The sequence below is a fragment of the Pseudophryne corroboree genome, chromosome 2, assembly GCF_028390025.1.
Source record: "Pseudophryne corroboree isolate aPseCor3 chromosome 2, aPseCor3.hap2, whole genome shotgun sequence".
Taxonomy (NCBI): domain Eukaryota; kingdom Metazoa; phylum Chordata; class Amphibia; order Anura; family Myobatrachidae; genus Pseudophryne; species Pseudophryne corroboree.
In genome coordinates this window covers 683507305-683532454 of record NC_086445.1, presented here as the reverse complement: position 1 = coordinate 683532454, position 25150 = coordinate 683507305, and the positions used below count along the sequence as shown (strand labels likewise).

The window sequence follows — 25150 nt, the reverse complement described above, 5'->3', positions numbered from 1 at the left end:
TGAATGTATCTCCAGAAGACCAGATAAAATATGCTATACCTGTACATATTACTGTATCTATTATTATCTACAGTATTGCCATGACTGGCTTATGTCATAGTTTATAAGACATCAACAAAACATTCCTCTTTTTCATGACCAGCCACATCTCCATTTTTAGTTGTAGATTATAAAAGACCATTTGTTGAAAAGGCACACTACTGTAGCTTACCTCTCTATAATACTGTTGTTTTTCTCTAATTCATAAGACACACTCTTCATTTGATCTCGTAGCTTTAGCATCCTGGTAAATAGAAACATATTTAACCAATTACATTCACTGCATGGACTGAGACTGCATTATAAAGAGTAATGATGGCCTGTGATCAGTACACATGACCATGTGTGATTATTAATATCTGTCATTGATGCAAAACACAATGCAATTCTCTCAACTCTTATTAAAGTTATGCATTATGCCAGATGAAAAATAATCTCTATCAATCCCAAGGCAAAGCACTTACATCAACCCAAAAGCCAGGCTCCCTAGAGCTCATGGTAGGCAACAAGTCAATTGTGTGTACTTTGCTCCACAGGGTTCTCTCTAATAGCCAGGGCTCTATGACTGCCAATCATTTGGCCACTTTGCATCTTCCAAACATGCACTAAGACATACTGTACCACCCAATTGTGCTGATTACAGTGGGACAATAATGATTTGAAGGCTCTGACCTGCTTTCTCAGTTAAGACCTTATTTTCCCACAGGCCTGGAGTTTGAGATGTATATCATATTCACCACTGCTCTGCATGGGAGGACTGCCATGAACAAATGCCACATGCACCAGTCACTGTTAATTATAGTGTAGCAGAGGGGACTATGAGGCAGCCTAGGGGCACCTCAACCCCACTGTGGTGTGGTCAATCCCTAGGTGTCTGTCTGTCCCTATTCACTGAATTGACATCCTGGGAGGTATCATGAAGGTACATGCTTATTTAAAGACCACAAACCCTCCAAACATACATTTTAGATATGAAACATTGTGATTAAACACGAGGTCGGATGTAATGAAGTTCGAGTTGGCCGGAGGACTGGGTTCCCAGCCGAACTTGGAGGGTCATTTAGACCTGGCCACTCATGCGGCCCTCAGCGCAGTTTGTCAATAGATGTGACTGCAATGTGATTGACAGCGGCGGGCGTTTTTTTGGGTGGGAACGCAACATTAGAGGGCATTTTCGGCAGGGGGGGGGACGCAACATGGGGGGGGGGGCGGGGCAAACATGGCAGGCCAGCTGCGTGGCATCACTCGCAGCCACTCTGATAAAAAAAAAATGCCTGCTGACTGCCTGATAGCACAGCCAGGCCGCGCTGCCAGGAGTCAACCTTAGATTGCGGACGCATCGGGAAGCGGCCTCACACATGCTGGGCAGCCCCTAGCATATGCAGAGATGAATGCAGATCTGGCTGAATATGCAGCCATCTACGTTCAAATATGAATAACCCCATTGGACCTTTTATTAAAGTGGCAATCATGTACAAGGCGAAACCATGCATTATAAATGATTGCCACTTTAAAAACGTCTGAGTTCATCCGGGAACCCGCACCTCCAGCCAACTCGAACTTCATTACATCCGGCCCACTATGTTAATTAACCATTCCACTCCAACTCTGTAAACATGTAGTGTATTACAGTATTTCCCCACATCATTACCTACAGATACAAGCCCTCCCACATCTTTAGTGTCCTTATGTGATCCCATATAATTCATAGGGTGGGATGTATATGCATGCGATACATCCTCCACTTATCGTATGCATAGCAGCGTTTATTAACGCCGTAAGCATGAATAATTACAATTATAAATGCAAAAAACAGCTTGTCCTGTAAGAGCTGTCCCTTGCGTTATGAGGACTTCTGGGTTTATGACCCAGGAGTCCTTCTGCGTATGTGCGAGCTGCAGGGGGGAGACCCTCAGGGTGTTCTCACTGGAACTATGAATTAATAAGCACATAGATGGCGTTACCTATCTGGAACTTAGTGGTAAGCACTCCATCTCTCAAGCGTGCCGGCTCTGTTCCTCTGAAATTGATATGCATGTATATTTCTAAGCTCAGGAATACACATCAGTTGCTATATATTGATGTCACATAGCCGCTATACTTCCTAGGTGAGTTAAAAGACAATAGCATAACTTTTTGTGACATCAAAGAAGTCCCTAGAGCACAATATACTAGTATAAGAAGCACATACTGTACATGTACCAACTTACCTAAGTGTTAGATCCTCCTGCGTTGGACTGTGAAATGAGGTAATGGGGCTGTGATTTGAATGCACTAAACACAGTTGCTGCATTCTTTGAGACAATCTGTTGATGGGCTGCAAAAGAGACGTATAGAAACATAAAACTTGACAGCAGATATGAACCACTTGACCCATCTAGCCTGCCCATGAACACACACTTACACACTAGGGCAGTGGCCTCCAACCTTAACTGGGGTGTGATCTACTTTCGGAAAATAAAACCTCTGAAGGGGCTACCCTCTCCCCCCAATGTGCGTGCGTTCCTGTGAAAGTGGGTGTGGCCTCACAAAAGTGGGTGTGGCCTTACAACTACAAGTAATGTCCCCCTCCGCGTAGTGCCAGATACACAAATAATGCCCCTCAGCAATGCCAGATACACAAATAATGCCCCTCTGCAGTGCCAGATATACAAATAATGCCTTCCAGCAGTGCCAGATACACAAATAATGCCCCCAGCAGTGCCAGATACACAAATAATTCCCCAAAGCAGATACAATGCCCCCACCAGTGCCATTTAAAATGCCCCCCGCAGCGCCATATAAAATGTTCCCCTGCAGTGTCCATTACAGTGCCCCACACAGTGCTAACCCTTGCTGGCTTCTTCTACTGCCGCCGGTACTGCCCCTCCTGTATGAGGGACGGAAGGGGAGGAGAGCGCAGTGTGCGCCTCTCCTGTGAAGTCCGGAGAGCGGCTGCGGTGAGGGTGACAGAGTCTCTGGCGGCGGTGGGCATTTAAAATATGGTGCCGGTGAGTGAGCCAATCGAAACTCGGCTGGAACCATATTAAAAATGAAGGGAGGAGGAGTGCCAGTGACTGCCTAAACCCGTGCGCTCTGTGAGCTACCGAAAATACTACGGCGAGCTACCGGTAGCTCGCGAGCTACGGGTTGGAGATCACTGCACTAGGGTTAATGTTTGTCGGGAGCCAATTAGCCTACCAGTATAGTTGGAATCGGTGAAAGTCCCTTAGCTCTATGGGACTTTCACCAATTCCAATTAGCCTACCAGTAAAATGGAATCAGTGAAAGTCCCTTACCTCTGTGAGACTTTCACAGACTCCATTTTCTACACGATGTGTGAAAAAGGATGAAATATTGTTCCTAATTATTTTTTAGTTTTATCTTGTTCCATATTAGCCCTGTTGAAGATTACTGTCTTTCTTTGGAGATGAAGTGCATACATTTGACATTTTTATGGACTATTAAATATGGACCATTAATTCCGGAACAAGATCTGTGCAAGAATACATTACCTCTTTTGTTTGTGAATATCAAAACGGGCGCCCTAACATCATTTCTGCTCGCAGCCTCCTGAGGTGGTGAATAGAAATGTGCGAATTCACGTCTTGACCAGTATTTTAGTCGGGTTCAGCCATTTTATGTGGCTAAACCCGGTACTTCTGGCTTTGATCATCACGCAAAAACAATGGGGCATCCAAACAATTGCATACTGCCCCATCTAAAGACATGGGCGATAATAATAATTGATTATCATCCTTTATTTATATTGCGCCACAAGGGATCAGCAGCGCCTAATTACAGAGAACATAAATAAAAAATCAAAACAGGACAATAGTAACTTACAGTTGAAGGCAATATAGGACACGTGCAGGGTATATAAACATAGCTGCATCAGCAGATGACACTGACATAAGTATCAGGGTGGCAGTAACCGTGGGATTAGGTACAGTCAAGGATGTTTAAGTAAGAGAAGGATAAGCACATGAGGGTTGAGGGCCCTGCTCATGAGAGCTTACATTCTAAAGGGGATGGGCAGAGAGACAGGGGTGGCACAGATGGGGTAGACAGTGAGCGTGGAACAAAGGGTTAGGATGAGATTAGGCTGGATTTGGTGAAGAAATGGGTCTTGAGAGCCCATTTGAAGTTTTGTAGAGAGGTGGAGAGTCTGAGGGGCAGAGGTAGGGAATTCCAGAGAAAGGGAGCAGCACGTGAGAAATCTTGCAGGTAGGAGTGGGAGGAAGTAATCAGTCGCCAAGAGAGGCGGCGTGCATTAGCAGAGTGAAAAGGATGGGTGGGAGTGTAAAGGGAGATAAGGTCAGAGATGTAAATGGGAGACGAATGGGTGAGGGCTTTGTAAGGTAGTGTGAGAAGTTTGAATTGGATTCTGAAAGGGAAGGGAAGCCAGTGAAGGGCTAGTAGGAGAGGGTAGTTGGACATAGGGCCTAATTCAGACCTGATCGCTAGGCTGCATTTTCGTATAGCCGGCGATCAGGTCAAAACTGCGCATGCACTGCAATGAGCTGGCGCGTGAATAATGTGCGAAGAATCCATTTGCATGGGCATTCGCAAGGAGATTGACAGGAAGACGCTGTTTGTGGGTGTCAACTGACCGTTTTCTGGGAATGGTTGGAAAAACGCAGGCATGTCCGAGCGTTTGCAGGGAGGGTGTCTGACGTCAGTTCCTGTCCTGAACAGGCTGAAGCGATCGCAATGGCTGAGTAAGTCCTGGGCTACTCAGAGACTGCACAAAATCTGTTTGCAAAGCTCTGCTACACATGCGTTCGCACACTTGCATAGCAAAAATACACTCCCCTATGGGTGGCGACTATGCGAACGTAGGACTGCAAAAAAAACCTAAGCAAGCGAACAGGTCTGAATTAGGACCATAGTGCGTTTGGTGAAGAAGATGAGCCGGGCTGCAGCATTGAGGGTAGCTTGGAGTGGAGAGAGGTATTTGTCAGGGGCTGCCAGCTAAGAGGAGATTACAGTAGTCCAGCCTGGAAATGACCAGTGAGTGGATAATGGTCTTGGTGGCATCCTGGGAAAGAAAGGGTCTAATCCTGGAAATGTTTCTAAGATAAAAGTGGCAGGTTTGTGAGAGGTGCTGAAGTGTGGTTTGAAGGAGAGGGAGGAGTCAAGGATTACTCCAAGACAGCGCACTTGGAGGCTACAGGAGATAGTAGTGCTATCAAAAGATAATGAGATTTTGGGAGGTGAGGTTATGCGGGAGGGTGGGAAGATGATCAGCTCAGTCTTAGACATGTTGAGTTTAAGAAAGCGCTGGGAAATCCAAGAAGAGATAGCAAAGAGACAGTTGGATACACGAGTGAGGAGAGCAGGGAAAAGGTCAAGGGAGGAAAGGTAGATTTGAGTGTCATCAGCATAGAAATGATATTGAAGTTAAAAGAGCTAATGAGTTCACTTAAAAAGGACATATAGAGAGAGAAAAGGAGAGGACCAAGAACAAAACCTTGAGGGACACCTTCAGTTTGTGGAAGTGGGGGGGAGGTGGCATCATGAGAGAAAACAGAGAAGGAATGACCAGAGAGGTAGGAGGACAGCCAGGAGAGGGCAGTATCATGCAGACCAAGGGAGTGAAGGATTTGCAGAAGGAGAGGTGGTCCACAGTGTCCAAAGCGGCAGAGAGGTCAAGGAGAATAAGCAGAGAGCAGTGGCCTTTAGATTTTGCTGCATGGAGGTCATTGCAGACTTTTGTGAGGGCAGTTTCAGTGGAGTGGAGAGAACAGAAACCAGATTGGAATGCAGTGAGTTGGAGGAAAGAAAGGCAGTAAGGCAGTTGTAGACAATACGCTCGGGTGTCATGGACACCCACGAGTGGGAATAGTCCCTGTTAGTCGGCATGCCGACTGTCGGGATTGAGAGTGGGGCGGGATGTAGCCGTTGGTATTGTGACTGGCAGTCTCCCGACTGGCAGTCACATAAGTACATCCAAGTTATCCTTGCATATCCAGATTTGTATATTACTGTGAATTTGTGTTAAATTAAAAAAAGTGCAGATTTATGCTTGAGTTTGTGTTTAAGACTGAACCATACTAAAACTCCAGTCTGCTTTATCACTACACTTCAGTGAGAGTACTGAAGACAAGGCAGACTATAATTACAGTATGATACAGATTAATGATGACAGTGGAGTGTAGTACACATACTAAACTGGATGTTACTATGTTCGCCTGTCAGTACATTTAGTTATGTTATTTTTGGAAGATTTTTCTGCCTGGCTCCCTCACTTCCTATCCTCTGACATCTCCACCATTATCATGGGTGATTTCAATATTGCTATTGATTGTCCAAAATCTGCTGCTCACGCCTCCAAACTACTCTCTCTAACCTCCTCTCTTGGCCTCTCCCAATGGACTGACTCCTCTACTCATCAGGAGGGCCACTGCCTTGATTTAGTATTCACCAGACTAGGCTCCATTTCTGAACTCACTAACACTCCTTTCCCCCTCTCAGATCACAACCTTATCACCTGCATGCTCTCCTCCATTAATTAAAACCCTGTGTTGCTGAAGTCCTCCAATCTTCCGCAAACCCGCAGAAATATTAACACAATTAATCTTCAAGAACTTTCCACTTCACTCCAACAACTGCTTTCACCTATTTCTGCATTCACCTCTCCTGAGATGGCTGTATCACACCTTAATGAGACTCTAGAACTAGCCCTTGATGAAGTGGCTCCAGCTACCCATCACACTCCACGTAGGCCTAGATGTCAACCATGGCACTCCAAATTAACAAGACAACTACAAAAACTCACACGAAAACTTGAACGTCAGTGGCGTAAATCTCGTATTTCAAGTGACTTCCTCACATATAGGACTGTCTACCATTCTTATAAAAATGCCCTGGACACTGCCAAACAAACATATTTCCAAACTCTTATCTCTGCTCAAGCCTCTAACCCCAAACGACTCTTTAATACATTTAAATCACTACTGAATCCTCCCTCACCTACCCCACCAGCCACTATCAAGGCACAGGATCTTGCTTCCTACTTCAAGGAGAAGATTGATAAGATCCGAGATGAAATGGTATGCTCTTCGGTAGCCAGTGACCTGCTCCGTTCTTTACCTGAACCCTCTGGCACTCTTTCTTCATTTGATCCCACAAATAAAGATGAAGTATCATCACTCTTCTCATCCTGCTTTTCCACTACCTCTCCTCTTGATCCTTTACCCTCACAAATAAGTAAAGCTCTGTCTCTGGTGCTCATCCCTACCTTAACTGACATCTGTAATCTCTCTCTCTCTACTGGTATTTTTCCTTCACTCTTCAAGCATGCAGTGATTACTCCCATTTTAAAGAAACAAAATTCTGACCCTAATGCTCTCTCAAACTACCGCCCTATCTCTCAGCTCCCTTGTCTCTCTAAGCTACTTGAGAGACTTGCCTACACTCGACTCACACACTTTCTTAACTCATACACTTTGTTGGACCCACTTCAGTCAGGCTTCCGTTCCCAACACTCCACAGAGACAGCACTGACTAAAGTGGTTAATGATTTGGTCACTACGAAGTCTAAAGGCCATTACTCACTACTTATTCTTCTAGATCTATCTGCTGCATTTGACACTGTAGACCACTCTCTTCTCATACAGACATTACAATCCCTAGGTCTTAAAGACACAGCCCTTTCTTGGTTCCTATCCTACCTATCTAATCGCTCCTTCAGTGTTCACTTCTCTGAATCTACCTCCTCTTCGCTACCTCTTTCAGTTGGAGTACCGCAAGGCTCAGTCTTGGGTCCTCTGCTTTTCTCTATCTATACCTCATCTCTTGGTAAACTAATCAGCTCTTTTGGTTTTCAGTATCATCTGTACGCAGATGATACTCAAATCTACCTATCCTCACCTGACTTGTCCCTATCTGTACTGAATGCCTTTCTGCCATTTCATCCTGGATGACATCTCGCCACTTTAAACTGAATATTTCAAAGACAGAGTTAATTATATTTCCACCGGCCAATAGTAGGTACCAACCTGATATCTCTATCACTGTTGAAAACTCGACTATCTACCCTACCCCACAAGCTCGCTGCCTAGGTGTCATCCTTGACTCTGATCTGTCCTTTGTTCCCCACATTCAATCTGTCTCAAGATCATGTTACATGCATCTAAAAAACATATCCAAAATACGACCATACCTTACACAAGACACTGCTAAAACTCTAATCCACGCTCTCATTATCTCCTGCATTGATTATTGCAATAGTCTCCTAACTGGTCTTCCCAAAACGAGACTCTCACCACTACAATCCATTCTGAATGCATCGGCGAGGCTTATCTTCCTCGCTAGACGTTCATCGTCTGCAGATATACTCTGTCAGTCCCTCCATTGGTTACCTGTACTCTACCGCATTCAATATAAAATACTTTTACTCACACACAAGGCCATTTACCAAACTACACCAACGTACATCACTTTGCTTATCTCAAAATATCTCCCAACCCGACCTCTTCGCTTTTCACAAGACCTGCATCTCTCATCCACACTCATTACTCGCTCCCACTCACGATTGCAGGACTTTCATCGGGCTGCACCCACTATGTGGAATGCCCTACCACGCACAATAAGAATCTCCTCTAGTCTCCAAACCTTCAAGCGTTCCCTGAAAACTCACCTCTTCAGGCAAGCATATCAAATTCCAGAACCGCCCACATAACTTTCATAAACCTTCCTATCAAATTGCATCCACTCTGTACAGTCCACACATATCCTCACGTCTTCTCATTCTATGCAATAGATAGCACCTTTCCTTATGTACACATGCCTATTTCCCTATAGATTGTAAGCTTGCGAGCAGGGCCTTCCTACCTCTATGACTGTTTGTTATCACCCATTTTGTTATTGTTATTTCAAATTGTAAAGCGCAACGGAATTTGCTGCGCTATATAAGAAACTGTAAATAAATTAAATAAATAAATAAATAAATAAATGTTATTCGTTACTATATATTAGGATTCTCCGTAGAAAGGTAAAAATGCACAATTTACAGCCCCTGGGCAGGAATGGCAAATTGTAAATAAAAGTACATATAGCAGTGTTAGCTTCCACATAATTAAGTGTGTGGAGAACACACCTGTGGGGTAAATGTATCAAGCATTGCTTTTGCTTGAGTGATTTAAAATGGCAATGTCCACGTTTTGCTTTTAATAATATTGCAGTTTTAAATTCCACTGATAAAATCATTGAAAAATTGGTGATTTTGCTAAACCAAAGCATGACACATTTACCCCAGGCAGTGGCATGGAGCAGTGGTATTTGAGTAGGTGGTATGCACTACTGTGTTATTACCATGGGTTTATTAAGAGTGAGCCGCATAGTCTCTGTGAGCAATGGCACTAGTATTTTTTTGCAGGGCTACTGCAATGTACACAGAACTGCGGAGATGTAAGTACTGAAAAAATGGGTGCAGCATGTGTGGTGTGGGCCCCCATGGACCTGAGGGGCCCGTGTACAACACACACACTGCACCCATTATAGATACGCCACTGGCTATTACATACAGCTTACAAACACTATGTAGTACATTTTTACTTTTTCTGTGGAGAAAGCTTTTAGGTGTGAAAGGATATTATATGCTTACTGTCACACCTCACGGGTGGAAAATGTGGACTCTGTACTATAGGATTTGCCGTTTTCTCTATGGACATCCACAAGTTGGTTTGGGGTTCGCTGCGCCTGGTTCCCTAGTATGGGACTTGCAGACACTGGCGCTGGAAATAGAGATAGACGACAGGGGATGCCAGTAGTCGTCAGAGCGGGTCAGAGCCAGGTGTACAAACACCGTACCAGGGGTTTAACAGAATCAGGCCAGAGGAATAGCCAAGGTGAGAAACACACACAGGGGTGCTGGAGCAAGGAACGAAGCCCAATACTCTGGCACTGTGCAGTGTCCTGAGCCTCACTTATATATAGTAGAGATGACGCCAAATCTGATGTTGCTTTATAAAATTATACTGTATGTGTGAGAGTGTCCTTCTTATAGTGTGTATTTACTATTTACTTCTTTTTAAATCTATACTTGACCTTTAATTATTGTACTGTGGTAGGGGGTGTCTTTTATTAGTGTGTGTGTGTGTGTGTGTGTGTGTGTGTGTGTGTGTGTGTGTGTGTGTGTGTGTGTGTGTTTTTAAATTCTCTCATTTATGTTGATTTATATATCACAATGCTTGAAGAAGCATAAAAAAAAAAAATCACTAAGCAATACAAAGCCAGTTTACTCTATTAGCAGACTCCTCGAAACTCCGAAGCTCCCGAACACAGTCTGCCAAGTCTTCGTTTAGCAGTCCTAAGTGGTTCTGGATCTCAGAGATTGTCCTGGGAATGACACAAATATAAGGACACAAATATAAACTGATGCTCATGCATTCTTTACTTTAGAGCATCATTTTATTTAACAGCTTACATCAATGCTTTAATTAGCAAATACGCTTTAAATACACTAGAAAAAGATAATGCTTCAATGTGAAAGAAAACGTTCTAATAACTATACATATTATGATATAAACAAGACTTTACCCTTTGCAATCATAAAACCAAACCAAATAAAGATATATAGGGGGAAATCCAATTAGTAATAAGTAAATTACCGGGGCTAATTGTCCCGCGGGGGGCTATCCTATTAACCCCGATAAGCCGGCACGAGCGGCGGCTTATTGGGGTTTACCTGATGCTGCACTGGGTGCTGGCTCCTGACAGCTCCCAGTGCATCGCTGCAGTTCCGGCTCCCTCCAGTCACATGACTGCTCCCCATGTGGCCGGGGGAAGATGGGAGATTCAGGGCCATGGCGCTGCCTCGGCTTCCCCGCCGGGGTTAAGCGCCAAGTGCTGGCTCGCTGCGGTGGGCAAAGGACATTGCAGGTCGCCGCTGTTATCGGGGAGGCAGTCGAAACCAAATCCCTGGAAACAGTCCTGTTTTTATGCAAAAACGGGGCGGTTTCTACCAAAAACACATAGGTTTCACTGAACTTGTGTGTTTTTAGGAGGTCAGCTTTTTTTTTTCTTTTTTTTTTTTCGGGCGATCCATATTGTATAGCCTGTAAAAAATAAAAGAAAATCGGTGAAACATCGGAATTTTTTTTTAATTAACCGGTAATTGGATATCCCCCATAGGCTTTATATATCTATATTAGTAACTATATTTTGTTAGGGGACAATTATGTTTTCATTCCTAAACCAACTTTAACATATTGTTATACTGATTATTCTTAGTAACTGTACAATTAAATCAATGCTGGATTACTTCTAATTTACTTCAAATCTTAATTAGGAACAAACATTAAAAGCAAAGAGGGCATTGCAGAAATATTCTGCACTTTCTCGGACTACCATGATTTTTCGGGACACACCTTTCAGTTTTTGTGATTTTTAAGTCTATTTTTTTATCTGTATGACTTTATTAGTTCCCATTTAAATTACTATGTGTTTATTTGTTGGTGTGTTTATTCGTATCAATATGTTTTATATACCAATTTGTCCAGTGCTGCTTCATTTACGGCACCTTACAAATAATCTTTGACATTGATGCTGCTCTACACTTTCAGTGTGAGTCATTTAGCATGTGTGCCTAATACCCTACAGCAGGATGGTGCTTTTGGTCATTGATTGTAAAATAGCTAAAGCTTAAAATTGGTCAAGAATAAGTAGCCTCCAAACCAGTGCCAGATTTCCAAATGGATTCACACTTGTTTTGAGTCAGGATCACCATCCTTGGTATAATGTGAATATATACTTGCCTAGGTAATCCATCTACTAGTCTCCTGCAGAACATTTAACCCAAATGACTACTTGTGAATATATACTTGCCTAGGTATATTGAAAATGAGAGCTGCAGATTATCACTACTGATTGCACTAAAATACTAGTTAGCAAATTGGGTGATAAGAATGATAGCATTGCTATAGGCATAAGGCATCTGCTTTTGTATTAGATTGCTTATGCACATGATGGGTTGCTATTGATAAATTGGAATGTTATCTCCTGAGTATGGGCAGTGCCAGATTAAGGTCCTCATGGGCCTGGAGCTGAAATTTATGAAGGGCCTATTGTGCGTCGTCGCAAAGGGTGTGACCAGCATGGTGGGGGTGTGGCTACTGGTATGGGGGTGTGACCAGTGCTGTGTGTGTGTGTGTGTGTGTGTGTGTGTGTGTGTGTGTGTGTGTGTGTGTGTGTGTTTGAAACAGAGAAATCTCAGTACTTAAATAATTATATTACATTAATTATTTTATTAAGAGGGGAGGAAAAAAGGGAGAAGAACAGTGGAAGATGGGAGGAAGACAGGAGGAAGAACAGGGTCTAGATGGAAGGAAGACAAGAGAAAGACAGGGAGAAGAATAGGGGCTAGATGGGAGGAAGACAGGAGGGATATACAGGGAAAAACAGTAGGAGATGAGGGAGACAGGAAGATGGCAGGAAGAAGGGAGGGAGCAGCGGCGGAACATGCGCCGGTGCACTGCACTGAGGCCCGTCGCTGTGAAGGGGCCCACAGTCGGTAGCAGTATAATGAATCAGACTGACTCATTACATGCTGCCCGCCATTACACTGCAGGCCCTAACAATGAAGGAAGCCCGAATGCGGTCTCCGGCACCAGCAAAGGAGAAGGGTGATGAGATCAATCATCGCCCTTCTTTGAACTCTGCAGTGTGCACTGCTGGCTGTCACAATCTCCTCCAACCAGCTCCATACCTCCCAACATTTTGAATCCCTAAATAGGTACCTCTCACGAGTTGAAGGTGCATGCTCCCGAAAAGGGGGTGTGGTCTATGTAAAAGGAGCGTGGCTTTGCGGCAATGCCACAATCGTGAGCCACGCCCCCCATTTTCTGTCACTCTGGGTGAATGCCCAGCACTCTATGAGCTGCTGGCATGCCCCCAGTCCCTCTGTCACCTGTGTATACATGCTGTGTGCATGGGACTGTCCCGCGAAAATTGGGACAGTTGGGAGGTATACAGCTCTGTCTCTGCTGGCCGAGGGTCCACCACTGAATTCTGGGAGAAGGGGGAGGGAGAGTCTCGGGAGCATGCAGTGTCCAGGAGACGTCAGCAGTTGCCCTGAAGAGCGTTGCTGGAGCCAGAGTTAGCCAGGAGGGGTGCACAGTACAGTATGTTGTGGGAAAAAAAAACCCATAAAAAACTGTAAATACCAGAGTGTGTACAGTATATGTGTTTTGCTGTGTGTGTTTTGCTATGGGTGTTTTGCTGTGTGTTTGTGTGTGTTTTACTATGTGTGTGTTTTACTTTGTGTTCATATATTTAACTAACTGTCTATAAAAATAGTGAATTCACATACTGTGTGTATAAGGAGTACTACAGTGAGTCGCAACATGTATAAGGCGCTCTACTGTGTGGCGTTGTGTATAATGAGCACTACTGTGTGTGGCGTTACATGTATACGGAGCACTACTGTGTGGCGTGTATAATGAGTACTACTGTGTTTGGCGTTACATGTATAAGTAGCACTACTGTGTGGCGTGTATAATGAGCACTACTGTGTGTGGCGTTACATGTATAAAGCATACAACTGTGTGGCATTATGTGTATAATGTGTGTGCTGCTGTGTGGCGTAAGGTGCATAATGAGTGATGCTGTGTGGTGTTAGGTGTAAGAAGCACTGCTGTGTGGCGGGACATGTGTAAGAAGTGCTGCTGTGTGGCGTTACGTGTATAAGAAGCACTGCTGAGTGGCGGGACATGTGTAACGAGCACTGCTGTGTGACATTACGTGTATAAGTAGTGCTGCTGTGTGGGATTACAAGTATAAGGAGCGCTGCTGTGTGGTGTAAGGTTTGTAATGAGAGCTGCTGTGTGGCATAAGGTGTGTAAGGAGCGCTGCTGTGTTGCGCAAGGTGTTTAAGGTGCACTGCTGTGTGGAGTAACGTGTAAAAGGAGCGCTGCTGTGTGGTGTAAGGTGTAATATGAGCGCTGCTGTGTGGTGTAAGGTGTATAATGAGTGCTGCTGTGTGGCGTAAGGTGTATAATGAGCGCTGCTGTGTGGTTGAATGGTGAATAATGAGTGCTGCTGTGTGGCGTAAGGTGTATAATGAGTGCTGCTGTGTGGTGTAAGGTGTAAAATGAGCGCTGCTGTGTGGTGTAAGGTGTAAAATGATAGCTGCTGTGTGGTGTAAGGTGTATAATGAGCACTGCTGTGTGGCGTAAGGTGTATAATGAGAGCTGCTGTGTGGTGTAAGGTGTATAAGTGCTGCTGTGTGGTTGAATGGTGAATGAGTGCTGTTGTGTGGCGTAACGTGTATAATGAGTGCTGCTGTGTGGTGTTACGTGTATAAGAAGCACTGCTGAGTAGCGGGACATGTGTAAGGAGCACTGCTGTGTGACGTTACGTGTATAAGTAATTCTGATGTGTGGGATTACAAGTATAAGGAGCGCTGCTGTGTGGTGTAAGGTTTGTAATGAGAGCTGCTGTGTGGTGTAAGGTGTGTAAGGAGCACTACTGTGTGTCGCAAGGTGTGTAAGAAGTGCTGCTGTGTTGCGTAAGGTGTTTAAGGTGCACTGCTGTGTGGCGTAATGTGTAAAATGAGAGTTGCTGTGTGGCGTAAGGTGTATAATGAGGGCTGCTGTGTGGTGTAAGGTGTATAATGAGGGCTGCTGTGTAGCGTAAGGATAATGAGCGCTGCTGTGTGGCGTAAGGTGAATAATGAGTGCTGCTGTGTGGTGTAAGGTGTATAATGAGTGCTGCTGTGTGGTGTAAGGTGTAAAATGAGCGCTGCTGTGTGGTGTAAGGTGTAAAATGAGGGCTGCTGTGTGGTGTAAGGTGTATGAGTGCTGCTGTGTGGTTGAATGGTGAATAATGAGTGCTGCTGTGTGGCGTAAGGTGTATAATGAGTGCTGCTGTGTGGTGTTACGTGTAAGAAGCACTGCTGAGTGGCGGGACATGTGTAAGGAGCACTGCTGTGTGACGTTACGTGTATAAGTAATTCTGCTGTGTGGGATTACAAGTATAAGGAGCGCTGCTGTGTGGTGTAAGGTTTGTAATGAGCGCTGCTGTGTGGTGTAAGGTGTGTAAGGAGCGCTGCTGTGTTGCGTAAGGTGTTTAAGGTGCACTGCTGTGTGGCGTAATGTGTAAAATGAGAGCTGCTGTGTGGTGTAAGGTGTATGAGCGCTGCTGTGTGGTTGAATGGTGAATAATGAGTGCTGCTGTGTGGCGTAAGGTGTATAATGAGTGCTGCTGTGTGGCGTAAGGTGTAAAATGAGCGCTGCTGTGTGGTGTAAGGTGTATAATGAGCGCTGCTGTGTGGTGTAAGGTGCATAATGAGCGCTGCTGTGTGGCGTACGGTGTATAATGAACACTGCTGTGTTGCGTAAGGTGTATAAGGAGCGCTGCTGTGTGGCGTAAGGTGTATAATGTGGGCTGCTGTGTGGTGTAAGGTGTATAATGAGGGCAGCTGTGTAATAGCGTAAGGTGTATAATGAGCGCTGCTGTGTGGCGTAAGGCGAATAATGAGCGCTGCTGTGTGGCGTAAGGTGAATGAGTGCTGCTGTGTGGCGTAAGGTGTAAAATGAGCGCTGCTGTGTGGTGTAAGGTGTATAATGAGTGCTGCTGTGTGGCGTAAGGTGTATAATGAGTGCTGCTGTGTGGCGTAAGGTGTATAAGGAGCGCTGCTGTGTGGCGTAAGGTGTATAATGTGGGCTGCTGTGTGGCGTAAGGTGTATAATGAGTGCTGCTGTGTAGCGTAAGGTGAATAATGAGCGCTGCTGTGTGGCGTAAGGCGAATAATGAGCGCTGCTGTGTGGCGTAAGGTGAATGAGTGCTGCTGTGTGGCGTAAGGTGTAAAATGAGCGCTGCTGTGTAGTGTAAGGTGTATTAGGAGCGCTGCTGTGTGGTGCAATTTGAGGGTACTATTATGTGGTGATGCCCCTTCTCAATGAGACCAAACCCCACTTTTTGGGTGGTCCCTATTTTGTATATGGGAGGGGGGCCCACTGGGAGGGAAACAGGTGGAAGAACAGGGTTGCGAGGAAGACGGAAGGGAGATATGGGAAGAGCAATGGAAGATGGGAGGAAGACAGGGGGAAGAACAGTCAGGTGTTCTGGTGATGAGGGCGGAGGGGTATTAGCCTGGTGAGAAGGGATGGAAAGGGGATTAGCCTGGTGAGGAGCAGGGGGGAGGTAGCTTGGTGTCAGGGGGAGGGGAGATTAGTCTGGTGAGGGGGGAGGGGGGGGGGTTAGCCTGCTGACAGGGGGAGGAGGGGGATTAGCCTGGTGATGGGGGAGGAGGGCAGATTAGTCTGGTTGGGGGGGTGGATAGCCTGGTGACGGGGATGAGGGGGATTCATTTTGTGAGGGGGAGGGTTAGCCTGGTGACAGGGGGAGGAGGGGGATTATTTATGTGAGGGGGGTTAGCCTGGTTATAGGGGGAGGAGGGGGATTTGCCTGGTGATGGGGAGGAGGGCAGATTAGTCTGGTGGGGGAGGGGGGGGGTTTAGCCTGGTGACAGGGAGGAGGGGAATTATTTTTGTGAGGGGGGTTAGCCTGGTTATAGGGGGAGGAGGGGGATTTGCCTGGTGTCAGGAGGAGAATGGGAGGATTAGCCTGGTGAGTGGGGGGAGGATTAGCCTGGTGACAAGGGTATGATGGGGGATTAGTCTGGTAAGGGGTGTCAGTTAGCCTGGTGACAGGGTGAGAAGGGGGGATTAGTCTGGTGAGGGGGGGGGGGGGTTAGCCTGGTGACAGGGGGAGAAGGGTGGATCAGGCTGGTGAGGATGGGAGGTAGCCTGGTGACAGGGGTAAAAGGGGGGGGGTAGGCTGGTGAGGGGGGTAGATGGTGATAGGGGAAGGAGTAAGGGGTTAAGCTGGTGAGGAGGGGGGGGGAGGGGGGAGTCTGGTGACAGGGGAAGGTGGGGTATTAGCCTGGTCTGGGGAGGGAGGGGGGGGGATTAGCCTGGATTAGCCTGGTCTGGGGAAGGGGGGAATAGCCTGGTCTGGGGAGGGGGCGCAGGAGGCACTTTCACTTGTGCTGCTGGTGCTACATATTGCAGGGCTTTGGGTTATGTAATTTATACTGTATATGACAGTACCTGTCACTTGCAGATGGCAGCTCCAGTAATGCTATAATAGGGGGCTCTGGGGATCCTTGACCTGCTTGCACCGGACAGTGTGAGGGGGACACCCGGCCTTCCACGGCCGCCAATCACTGCACAGTCGCGGACGGCCCGTCTGGCATCTAAAGGGAGCCGCGGCTGAGAAAAGAACAGCGCGGGAGCCGCCAGAGCCGGGAATGCAGCAAGGGCTTCCTGGTAAGCTGGGGTCGTGGTCCAGGCTGCTCGGCGCGTACGCGGTTTAATGGTAGGGCCTCCCACTCATCCCCACTGTGGACATGCCGCCAGCAGCAGCAGCAGCAGAGCAGTGCTGGGTCCTAGTGCCGCTGGCTAGATCGTCTTGCCCTGCAGCCGGCAGTAAACAGAGGTGCTGGCGGAGTGGCTCTGCACTGCAGCTGTGCTCACCACACCGTCACTGGCAATCTGCTGTAGCAGGAATTTTTCTTCCTGTTTACAGCAGTATGCAGTTGCTGTGGGCCTATTTTGAAGGTGGGCCTGGAGCTGCAGCTCCATTAGCCCCATTGTTAATCCGGCCCTGAGTATAGGCATGAGGGCATGACTCTGATAAATCTCAGTTGGTTGGTATGTTAGCTTGTTTTCTTTAAACTGTTTTATTAGTAGCCATTGCTGGGGGAGGGATCATTGGAGTTTGAGTGTAATCAGTCTATTCACATGCTTGGCCCATTACTTGAAGAGCATTAAGGAGGCTAGTGCCATTAGGCTTATGTCCATTAATTCAAAGGACATTATTCAAAGGATAACTAAAATGTTAAACATAATTTCGACGTTATACCGACATTAAACCAAAGGAAAACAGAAGGACAACAATCAACCCATAATCTGGACCACTGAAGGACAGCTTTCAAACAAATGTGAGTCCAATTCCTCTACACATCAAACTACTCCAGTCTGAGTAACCCAGACACTTATAACTTAAATCTGTGTTAGGAACGCTGCAAGACCTTTCTACTTCATCCGCAACTACTCAAATGTATGTCTATAGCAGGGCCGGTGCAAGGGTGTTCGGCGCCCTCCTGCAAACTATTAAATTGCGCCCTCCCTCCCATAACTCATTAAGGGACAGGAAGCACCACAAGAGGGGTGTGGTCTCACAAGGAAGGGGTGTGGACACGCAATATCACTTCACAATAGTACCTCCAATTTAAAATTACTCCACACTGTAGCACAATGTTATTCACAATATACTTCACGTAGTCCTCGTGATTCATAGTACATTACATAGTAGTGCCCCTTATATACTTATGTCCTGCATTGCCTGGGTTTATATTTTATTTTTTCAACTATTATCCCCTGCACTGTCTGAGGCTATTTCTTCTCACTGTTTCCTCCTCTTTCGGCAACCCCTTTCCCCAACTATTTTCTATCCCCTCTTTTCTCTTCTTACTCCCACTACTTTGAGAGTTACAGGGTAGGTGAGGGCAGGGACGCTGACGGGGGATTTAGAGGGAGGGTGAGGGCAGGGATGCTGAGGGAGGAGTTAGAGGGATGGTGAGGGCACCTGAGGGGGAGCTACATAGAGGGTGAGGGCAATGACACTAAGGAGGGAGTTACAGGGAGGGTGATGGCATGGATGCTGAGGGGGGAGTTACAGGGAGGGTGAGGGCAGGAGCACTGAGGGTGGAGTTACAGGGAGGGTGAGGGCAGGGACGTTGACAGGGGATTTGGAGGGAGGGTGAGGGCATGGATGCTGAGGGTGGAGTTACAGGGAGGGTGAGGGCTGGGACACTGAGGGGCGAGTTACAGGGAGGGTAAGGGCACAATGAAGGGCGGTGCTACATAGAAGGTGAGGGCATGGGCAGTGAGGGGGGAGTTACAGGGAGGGATGCTGAGGAGTTACAGGGAGGGTGAGGGCATGGGCAGTGAGGGGGGAGTTACAGGGAGGGTGAGGGCAGGGATGCTGACAGGAGGATTTAGAGGGAGGGTGAGGGCATGGACGCTGAGGGCGGAGTTATGGGAGGGTAAGAGCACACTGAGGAGGGAGCTACATGGAGGGTGAGGGTGAGGGCAGGGGCACTGGAGGGGAGTTACAGGAAGGATGAGGGTAGGGATGCTGAGGAGGGAGTTAGAGGGAGGGTAAAGGCTGGGACTCTGAGTGAGGAGTTACAGGGTGGGTGAGGGCACACTGAGGGGGGAGCTACATGGAGGGTGATGGGAGGGGCACTGAGGGTGGATTTACAGGGAGGGTAAGGGCGCTGAGGGGAGAGTTACAGGGAGGATGAGGGCTGGGACGCGGAGGGGGAGCTAGATGGAGGGTGAGGGTAATGGCACTAAGGGGGGAGTTACAGGGAGGGTGATGGCATGGATGCTGAGGAGGGAGTGACAGGGATGGTGAGGGCACCTGAGGGGGGAGCTTCATAGAGGGTGAGAGTAATGGCACTAAGGGGGGAGTTACAGGGAGGGTGATGGCATGGATGCTGAGGGGGGAGTTAGAGGGATGGTGAGGGCATGGACGCTGGGTGAGGGAGGAGTTAGAGAGATGATGAGGGCACCTGAGGGGGGAGCTACAGGGAGGTGGAGGGTAGGGGCATTGAGGGGGGAGTTATAGGGAGGGTGAGGGCAGAGGCCTAAAAATAGATATATTAGAATAAACAAATGCTCTAAATCCCCCCCCCTCCTTACCAGATTTTTGCAGTATAAAGAGTGCCTCCTCACCCACCCACACGTGGCTCTCAGCTACTGCGCACTGCAGCTCCCTTTGATCTAAAGCAGCCCACTGGGGAGGCGGAGCTGTGCTAGTGTTGTCTTCCTGGGTTTACTGACAGAGGCGGTGCATGCCCCACTCTTCATGCTGCTGGTACCGCTGCTGCCTGTGATAAGTGCGCTGGCAGCAGCGGAATCCGGCAGCAACAGGCAGGCAGTGCAGTGCTGCATCGTTAGTAGACAGGCAGGGAGGAGGGAGCTGCTCTTCATTCTGCCGATGCCGCTGCTGCCTGTCAGTGTGACAGACAGCCGGCTGTAGCAGCGCACATCAGCAAGGTCGCAGAGCGGGGAGAGCGACTCTCCGACCCGGCGCCTCCCTGCATTGCAGACCTTGCTGAGTGGGTAGTGCCGGGCCTGGTCTATAGCTTACCAAAAACATCTGAATTCTCACCTGTACCAATGTTATCTGTCTTTTTAAACTATGAAAAGACATCCCCAATCTGCTCACTACAGTTCTCTCTTATGCAGACTCATGTATGTTATTTGATGTAATGATTTGCTTGTAATTGTCATGGCATGTGTAGGGAAGTTGGTCAGTGAAACAAAGTTTATTATTGCATGCTGTCTGGTGTTTACCTCCTTTGATCATTTGGCCATTTGTGGTCAGGTGTACTATATCTTTACATTTAGGCCCTCATTCCGAGTTGATCGCTCGCTAGCTGCTTTTAGCAGCAGTGCAAACGCTAAGCCACCGCCCCCTGGGAGTGTATCTTAGCTTAGCAGAAGTGCGAACAAAAGGTTAGCAGAACTGCTCAAAAATATTTTCATGCAGTTTCTGAGTAGCTCCAAACCTACTCCTACCTTGCGATCACGTCAGTCAGTTTAGTTCCTGCTTTGACGTCACAAACACGCCCTGCGTTCGGCCAGTCACTCCCCGTTTACCCAGGCACGCCTGCATTTTTACCTGACACGCCTGCGTTTTTTAGCACACTCCCGGAAAACGCTCAGTGACCACCCAGAAACACCCACTTCCTGTCAATCACTCACCGATCAACAGGGCGACAGAAAAGCGTTGCTTGCCCTTGTGTAAAAATGCATAGTTTTGTGTGAAAGTACTTCGCGCGTGCGTACTGCGGCCCGTACGCATGCGCAGAAATGCCAATTTTTAGCCTGATCGCTACGCTGCGAACAACGGCAGCTAGCAATCAACTCGGAATGACCCCTTTAGTGAGATGTAGTCATGGTGTAAAGGACAGAGTGTGATTCCTGATTAGTAAAAAAACAAACAAATACCAAACACTGAGCAACATCACCAAACAGGTAATTTCAACTTTAAACTTGTCATTTATTTTGTACTGTGGACATGGCTACTAATAACAGATGCACAGACAAAATTCTTAAAGCTATGTGTGCAAATGCTAGGGGAGCATCTCTCAAGCAATTGGTGAGGGAGCCCACTCGCAAAGACTCAATATTAGATTTAATTCTTACAAATGGTGATAGGATATCAGACATATATGTGCATGAGCACCTGGGATCCAGTGATCATCAAGCAGTATGGTTTAGTATAAAGACAGGATCCAACTCCTGTCACACAAAAACAAAGGTGTTGGATTTAGAAATGCTGACTTTGCAAAAATGGGGAAATGTTTAAGTGAGTCATTGGCGGACTGGAGGAACTTGGAAGGAGTGCAGGAGAGGTGGGAAAAACTGAAAAGTGCAATACTAAGGGCAACAGACCTTTGTATCAAAAGGGTTAGGAAAAGCACCAGGCCAGGAAAAGGAAGCTAATGTGGTTCACAAAAATACGGTTTTGGTACTTACCAGATAAATCCTTTTCTTTGAATCCACAGGGGGCACTGGATTACTCTTGGGGTATGGACAGTGTGATAGCAGGGATAGGCACATTTAAATATTTAAATGCGTAACCCTCCCCCCACCTCCATACTCCCAAGATGCCTCAGTGTTTTTTGCAGAGCCGAATAGGAGCGAAAGAGAGGATGAACAATGTAGAATTACATATAACATTATAACATAACGGACAACTTTAAAGTTGACACATAACTTAACGTACAACTAGAAAGTTGACACGACAATAGATAACAATCACCGTAACATTTGAACAAGTCGGTGAGAATGTGTTACAATAAGATCTACTGAACTTACCACAAGCCAGGTGAAACTGCTCTGGGTGGGCATCCAGTGCCCCCTGTGGATTCAAAGAAAAGGATTTATCTGGTAAGTACCATACTCCTATTTTCTTTTTCATGCACTAGGGGTCACTGGAGTACTCTTGGGATGTACCAAAGTTTCCCCCTTGGGCGGGAGAGCTGGTTGGCACCTGTACCACTAGACGGCCAAAGCTAGATGCTGATGCCGCAAGCGTATCAAACTTATAAAATCGCACAAACGTGTGCACTGATGACCATGTAGCTGCACGGCAAAGTTGCTTCGTAGAAGCTCCTTGACCTGCTGCCCATGACGTTCCCACAGAACGCGTGGAATATGCTGAAATGGATGCAGGCGGTTGTAGACAAACATGAAAGTACGCTTGACGAATGGTCAGCTTAATTCGACTAGGCAAGGTCTGCTTGGAAGCAGGAAACCCAATCTTGACTACATCATAGAGAACAAACAATGTATCCGTTTTACGTACTGTTGATGTTCGGGCTACATAAACGCGGAGAGCGCTTACCGTATCCAACCTTCTAAAAAAACAGGAACTACGATTGGTTGATTGAAGTGAAAGGAAGATACTACCTTTGGTAGAAAAGCGGGATTCATTTGAAGTTCCGCTCTGTCATCATGAAATACCAGAAACGGTGGCTTGCGTGACAAGGCACCTAATTCTGAAACACACCTTGCTGAAGCTAAGGCTATGAGAAACACTGTTTCCCAAGTTAGAAACTTAACATCCACTTGTTGTAAGGGTTCCAAAAGTGAAGACTGCAAAAATCTAAAACTAGATACAAGTCCCATGACGCTGTAGGTGGTATAAATGGAGGTTGTACTCTGAGGACACCTTGTAGGAAAGTGTGAACTGTTTGCAAAAGAGCCAAACGCCTCTGAAAGAAAATTGACAAGGCAGAGATCTGCATTTTTAGTGTAGCTAAACCTAGTGATCCATCTAACCCCGCCTGTAAAAATAGCAAAAGACAGGATAACTTGAAAGAAGAAGTCGGAAACTTCAGAGCTTCACACCAACCTATATACTGTAAGCTCGCCAAAGTCTGTGATAATGAGCTGCTGTAACTGGCTTCCTATCACATAACATGTTGGTATAACCGACTCTGGAATGCCCTCTCGTTTTAAGAGAGCAGTTTCAACAGCCACCCAGTCAACCGCAGCCGCGCTAAATCGGGGTAAAGGAACGGACCCTGTTGTAGTAGGTGTAGACGTCGCGGAAGCGGCCACGGATTATCTGCGAGTAGACTGCGGAGATCTGAGAACCACGCTCTCTGAGGCCAATGAGGAGCCACAAGCATGAGGATCATGGATTCTTTTTTGATCCGCTGTAGCAACAGAAGAAGCAGTGGAAATGTTGGAAACAGATACACGAGGCTGTACGGCCACGCTATTATGAGAACATCCACTGCCTTTGGATCTCTTGCTCTGGACAGATACTGGGGTGGTTGATGAGTTTGGCAAGATGCCATTAGATCCACCTGTGGGTAACCCCACCACTGGATCAACATCTGGAACATCTCTGGATGCAAAGCCCATTCTCCTGGATGAAAATCCTGATGCCTGAGATAATCTGCTTCCCAGTTGTCCCCTCCTGGAATGAACCCTGCTGACAATATAACTTTGTGATGCTCGGCCCAATTCAGGATTCGAGCAACTGCTCACATGGCCAAGCGTCTGCTGTCGCGTTGTCTGACTGAACTTGAACAGTTTGAAACTGGAGCATGTGAACTACCTGTCACAGTGTGTTGTAATTTGCCCTGAGTTCCAGGACATTTATTGACCGTAATCGTTCTCGGTCTGACCATAGTGCCAAAGCGGACAATGTAGGACGACTGCTCCCCAACCTCGGAGACTTGTGTCAGTAATCAGAATTAGCAAATTCCAGACTCCAAACCGTTTTCATGCGGTGAGCTTGTGTATGTGGAGTCACCAGAGTAGTGATACTCTGACCCTTGGAGCCAACCGCACCATCTGACGAATCTGTAGATGAGAGTCTGACCACTGTGCGAAAAGATCCAGTTGAAAGTGTCACACTCGTGGCGCTGCGGCTGCCGCGCTTACCGCTCCGGGTGCGCTGGGTCTCTCGGCGGTCGCCGCCCCCTGTGGGCAACGGGTTGTTCCGTCTTGCTGGCGCTGCCTCCGGCGGGTTCCTGGGGTGTGGGCATCGCTATTGCGCCTGGCGTTCACAGGAGCGTGGTGGGCGAGTGACGTCATCGGCCCCTTCCGCCAATTGGGAGAGAGCGGGAAGTTCAAAGGAAGACGCCGTGCAGAGCTCCGGCGCCTGAGTATCGTCTCTTCTATGATCACCAGTGCTAGCAGCGTTCAGTGAGTTCTCTAAACTGAACGTCTCCTGTGTACCAGCGTTTGCAGAGTATCTCTCAGTGGAACATTCCTTGTGCTTCCAGCGTTTGCAGAGTCTCTCTCAGTGGAACATTCCTTGTGCTTAAAGCGTTTGCAGAGTATCTCTCAGTGGAACATTCCTTGTGCTTCCAGCTTTAAAATGTTCTTTTGTTTTTGCTGTGGTGCGCTCCCTGGGTTAAGATGGATATTCTTACTTATCGGTCAGTCTCTATGGTCATATATGTTCATCAGCGCTTAGAAATAAACGGATCAATAAGTCACAGTCTCCGCTTTTCCACAACAACGTTTCAACAGTTCCCCAATATAGGGATTTTATCAATCAGTGTGTGGGGTTATATAAGTTCATCAGCCTTAGGAGATGGGCGAAACTAGCAAATCACAGATTCCTCTTCTCCACAGGACTCTTTACCAATTCCACCAACATCAGGGTCCCAAAAAATATAAAGAGAAGGTTCGCATATGGTGAAGTACAGTAATTTTATTCGACAGATGTGCAAATATGCTAAAATGCTAAAATTCTTCAGTGCAAATATGCTACCAATAATGGGGTTATCTAATGTGCAAAAATATGCTGTAACCAATTCTTCAATCCAAATGTGCTACAGGTAATATGGTTATCCAATGTGCAAATAGGCAAAACATATAACTCATATAGCACCGGGTGATAGATTGGAGGGACCTTCCATGACCAGAGGGGAACAAGAACCAGCCGAGAATCCGCAGTGGTTATTTTGGTTGCTGCAAATCCCGGGAAGTAACCTTCCAAGCGCTTCTGGGTGGGCTATCTGACACCCCACACAATCTGGTACGCAGGTCCACATAATTTGTGGTTGATTCTTCTCATT

The 25150-nt window shown here is 46.8% G+C and overlaps 1 protein-coding gene across 1 annotated transcript in view; it reads right to left on the bottom strand.

Moving 5' to 3' along the window:
* Positions 1–207: 207 nt before the first annotated feature.
* The window catches only part of IKBKE (inhibitor of nuclear factor kappa B kinase subunit epsilon), a 162480-nt gene continuing 137537 nt past the window's right edge, over positions 208–25150 (bottom strand). The window contains exons 18-20 of the mRNA XM_063955165.1: positions 10266–10362; positions 2250–2356; positions 208–283 (exon numbers count right to left, since the gene is read on the bottom strand). Of these exons, the coding sequence (XP_063811235.1) occupies positions 208–283; positions 2250–2356; positions 10266–10362 (280 nt within the window). The remainder of the gene's footprint in view (positions 284–2249; positions 2357–10265; positions 10363–25150) is intronic.